This window comes from Primulina huaijiensis, chromosome 16 (assembly GCF_012295235.1).
Source record: "Primulina huaijiensis isolate GDHJ02 chromosome 16, ASM1229523v2, whole genome shotgun sequence".
NCBI lineage: Eukaryota > Viridiplantae > Streptophyta > Magnoliopsida > Lamiales > Gesneriaceae > Primulina > Primulina huaijiensis.
This window is the reverse complement of record NC_133321.1, coordinates 13877409-13882303: the sequence shown is the minus strand read 5'-3', so window position 1 is coordinate 13882303 and position 4895 is coordinate 13877409. Positions and strand designations below refer to the sequence as shown.

Here is a 4895-nt window from a genome sequence, read left to right as displayed (position 1 = left end):
CTACCCACAAAATTGTGGTACTATGTCATACAAAATGTGGTACACTTCATGTGAAAATGTGGTACACTTCTGTGGAAATGTGATATTAAAAAAGTACTCAAAGACTGAACACAACAAAAAATCGACGGCTGAAAACTGAAGGTCAATTTCCCTTTAAAAAACCAAACAATGAAAAAGGGGAAAAAGATTTATAGAAAATAATGCAAAATAAACAAATAAAAAAATGAAGTCAACACGTGTTAAATATACACGCGAGCGCTCATTTTGAAAACCTTCGTTCTCTCTCGCGCCGTCTCTCTTTCCCTCTTTCTGGATCTGTTGTGACACTCCATTTCCCGCTGATACGGTGAGTTACGCTGCGTTTCGTTCAATTTTCCCACGCTGCTTCCCGCTTTCGGTTTGGTTACTCCAGGGGATTGTTCTGTTTGATGTTGTGTGTTCCCCGGGGTTTTTATGGATGTTTTCGGTTCAATTATGAAGGAATGAATTAGGGTTTTTGTGGGTTTTATTTATTTGGATGTCCTGCTTTTGAGTAATTTAGTTTTGAGTCGCTAAATAAGGTTTAAGCATCCGAATTGGTCTGTTCAGTGCTTGCTTGCGTGGGTTTTCTGTTCAAATTTCTTCACTTCGAGTGGAATTTCTTTGTAATTGAATTTGTTCCGAATCTGAATGTTTAGTTGATTATGCTTTGTATATACTGGAATTTAATATGCCGGTGTGTTGACTCGGGACACTTTAGGTAGCATATATTCATTTTTTGTTTAACTATTAAATTTGTCCGCCAGCAATCCCCAAATTTATCAATTTTTTTGTTTGTAAGTGCGAATGATGGTCAGCATATTTTAGTTGTTTTTTTCTTTCAAAATAATGGTATCTTTATTTTAAGCGGTAGGGGTATTCAAGAAGTTGGCCAATTGTTTAAGGAAGTTGTTAAATATCTGAAATCGGTGAAATCTAAATGCTCTTATCCTCCATTCCCTTCCGCACATTTGCAACTCAGACTCTTATATTGTTTTGCTCACTTATCTTTATTTTTTCTGGTTATTATTTATGATTGGATGGTTGGGTAATCTTGAATTATGTAATTATTTACTCATGCTGTTTATATGAGAGGCTTGAAGAAATAGAATCCAACTCCTTTTACCTGTCTCCAGTTTTCACGGTTCTTGTGGATGGTCCTTGTGCATTGATTTTTATAGGGCTTAATTTTTTTGGCATCACAAATGATCAATATGGAACTCAATGTCAGTGGAGTGGGTATTGATGGAACTTTCACTGCTCACGATAAGCAACTTGCTTTTTATTTAGTTATAACTCAATTCCTTTTTATTGCGAATATACATTCCTTTTTATAGTATACTTCAATTCCGTTTCAGATTTACTTCATCTATTTTTTAATGATGATCTAACTTGCTTTCCGAACTGACAAAAAGAAAATTTTTTATCTTTTAAAAACTCATATTTTGGCTGAAACAGTTACACGTTCGTGTTTGCTCAGTTGTGCAATGACTTTGAAATTTAGATGGTTCAATCTTCTATGACATAGCCAGTTCTGAGATAGATTTGAGCTACAAAACAAGTTGGCTTATCGGGAATACTTATGTGTATATTTTGGATAAGTATTCCCGATAGGACGTCAGTTAATGGCATAAGTGTGCAAGCCTCCTATACTTATCTGTATATTTTGATCAGGTTTATGAGAGATTTATTTCGGCACAGCAGGATAAGTTTATCGCGAAACTTATCTTCTCGCTCACACAGATACCTAAAGCATTTCACATATTAAAATTTTACTGCCAAAGACGTTCGCCAAACTTATCATCTAGCTTGTAGAAAATTTTCAATGCTCAACACTGTTCTTATTCGTTTCTTGCATTACATAATCCAAACAAACAGGCAAACTTCGACGCAGAACAGTTTGTGCAAGTTGATTCACAAACACCACCACGAGAAGTTATATGTTCCACGAAGTAAATGAAGAATGCCAGCTAAAGGATGAAAGAAAATATACGAAGCCCACAATTCACAAGTGGAACCAAATTAGGGAAACAATTCAGCACAAAATAAATTAGCGTAGTTATCGTCTCATAGTCTCCGGGAATAAGCAAGGCTTTTCAGCACATGTGTATAATTACTTTGGCAAAAAAACTTGCTGCAAAGAAAAATTTTTATCTTTTAAAAACTCATATTTTGGCTGAAACAGTTACACGTTCGTGTTTGCTCAGTTGTGCAATGACTTTGAAATTTAGATGGTTCAATCTTCTATGACATAGCCAGTTCTGAGATAGATTTGAGCTACAAAACAAACTGGCTTATCGGGTTGATTGTATGTGTTTCAACATCTATTTCATGTTATAATGATATCATCACTTGCATTTTTTTACATCACACGCATGCTAAAACCTCTAAGCATTCGGTCGAATTTTTTTACATGCGTGTGATGTAAAAAAATGCACATGATGATATCATTATAACATGAAATAGATGTGGAAACACATACAATCAACCCGATAAGCCAGTTGTTTTGTAGCTCAAATCTATCTCAGAACTGGCTATGTCATAGAAGATTGAACCATCTAAATTTCAAAGTCATTGCACAACTGAGCAAACACGAACGTGTAACTGTTTCTGCCAAAATATGAGTTTTTAAAAGATAAAATTTTTCTTTGGAGTAAGTTTTTCTGCCAAAGTAATTATACACATGTGCTGAAAAGCCTTGCTTATTCCCGGAAGCTATGAGACGATAGCTATGTTAATTTATTTTGTGCTGAATTGTTTCCCTAATTTGGTTCCATTTGTGAATTGTGGGCTTCGTATATTTTCTTTCATCCTTTAGCTCACATTCTTCATTTACTTCGTGGAACATATGACTTCTCGTGGTGGTGTTTGTGAATCAACTTGCACAAACTGTTCTGCGTCGAAGTTTGCCTGTTTGTTTGGATTATGTAATGCAAGAAACGAATAAGAACAGTGTTGAGCATTGAAAATTTTCTACAAGCTAGATGATAAGTTTGGCGAACGTCTTTGGCAGTAAAATTTTAATATGTGAAATGCTTTAGGTATCTGTGTGAGCGAGAAGATAAGTTTCGCGATAAACTTATCCTGCTGTGCCGAAATAAATCTCTCATAAACCTTGTGCTCATACTGCTGTGTGCCTCGTCCTATGTGCTGTAAAAGGCTTCAACTTACAGGGGTATGTATTGCAGTTGGTTTATGGTTTGTATTATGTGGATTACAAAAATGCCGATCCAATCTTTATTTTTGCAACTTTTTGAGAGAAAAAAACTATCTATTATGTTCGTGGGAAAAGGGAAATAAGTTGAGAGCAAATGTTACTTCCACATTTTGTATGAACACTACTAACTGTTGTAGCTTGTAGGTTATTTTGAACAACATCAGATTTATGATCAATATCAAAGTGTGAAGATATGTATTGATATAGCGTACCAACTATTCTCGTTTTCTGATTTCGCTATATGCAGGAATGTTAATGCATATTTACGATGACATAGAGCCGTTGATTCCATCTCTGGTATCTTACTTCTCTTCAATGATTTCAGGTGTGACAAAATCTCCAACATAGACTACCCAAATTTCCTTGTTTGAGGGACTCACTACCTGAGTTCTATTTATCTTCTGAGGAAAAATTTGTTTATTTGAGTTTTGAAAAAATGACAGATACCATCTTCTTCACAATGTGCCGGCAGTTATTGCAAATGGTCTTAGCTATAATCTTCTTCCATTGTTCTGAATATATTCTTGCCATTTTCTTTCATGGGAAAAACAATGTAACCCTCAAGTCTCTTTTAATCAGCAAAAACTACGTATTGGCAATGGTCTTTTCCTTGATTGAGTATTTGGTCGAAATTTATTTTTTCCCTGAGCTGAAGGAGCGCTGGTTACTAAGCAACATAGGCCTCGCCATGGTGGTTTTTGGAGAAATTATACGAAAGTTGGCTATAATTACAGCCGGTAGATCCTTTACTCATCTCATAAAGATTCATCACGAGGAGCATCATGTATTGATAAGACATGGAGTATATAGGTACCTTCGGCATCCAAGTTACTGCGGGTTCTTGATTTGGTCCGTTGGTACTCAAATCATGGTTTGTAATCCGCTATCGACTCTGGCATTTGCATGCGTCGTTTGGCGTTTTTTCCAGCAGCGAATACCATACGAGGAGTTCTTCTTGAGACAGTTTTTTGGATTGGAGTACGAGGAATACACTGATCAAACTTTTTCTGGAATCCCTTTTATCAAATGATGAGGTTTCCCCTCCATTCTAGGATTTTAATTGCATGTACCTTAATCATATCTATTTTAGTTTCGAATGTACATGTATTGTAACATTAAAAATTTTATGTATCATTCAAGCAGTAGGTGTTTTAAAATAATAAAAGATATATGATTCAAATTATAATATTTCATGTTATTGGAAAGGGTGATATTATGGTGTATAAAAATGCAAATTAAAGAGGCAAAATGAATCACTTTGTGATATTAAAGTTTAAATATTCATAGTTTTAAACAAAAGTGCATGACAAAAATCACTAGTGTATAGACATACAACTTTCAACATTGGGCAACATATTTCACCAATTTGGCTTAATCGAGTACCGGACAGAGCTTGAGACATAATTCGATCTCTGGATTCCAAAATTTTAGCAATCGTCGTGCACAATGTTCAAAAAAGCCAGGGTTCTAAAAAGCATAGAGTAAGTGTGTATCAAGAGAGATTTTTTATCTAGCCAAAAAGCAATGCAATGTCCTAAAAAGCGCAGAGTAAGCGTGTATGTGAAAAAAAATTGGGCAAAAGCTTGAAAATAACGATCAATTCTTTGGTAACCATATCATACCTATAAAAAGGAAGAATTGCATTTTCTTTATTAAATTT

The 4895-nt window shown here is 35.0% G+C and overlaps 1 protein-coding gene across 7 annotated transcripts; it reads left to right on the top strand.

Annotated features, from left to right (window-relative positions):
• The first annotated feature begins 256 nt into the window (after positions 1–256).
• On the top strand, positions 257–4423 carry LOC140961156 (protein-S-isoprenylcysteine O-methyltransferase A-like). Of its 7 annotated transcripts, XM_073419468.1 has the most exons (4): positions 269–346; positions 1200–1257; positions 3483–3560; positions 3679–4423. In XM_073419468.1, the coding sequence occupies exons 2-4, from the start codon at positions 1224–1226 to the stop codon at positions 4263–4265; spliced, it is 699 nt and encodes a 232-aa protein (XP_073275569.1). In that variant the 5' UTR covers positions 269–346; positions 1200–1223; the 3' UTR covers positions 4266–4423. The 7 variants fall into 7 exon arrangements, with proteins under 7 accessions (XP_073275568.1, XP_073275569.1, XP_073275566.1 ...); XM_073419465.1 differs by lacking the exon at positions 1200–1257; XM_073419464.1 differs by lacking the exon at positions 1200–1257 and having other exon boundaries at positions 278–346; positions 3060–3560.
• Positions 4424–4895: the final 472 nt, after the last annotated feature.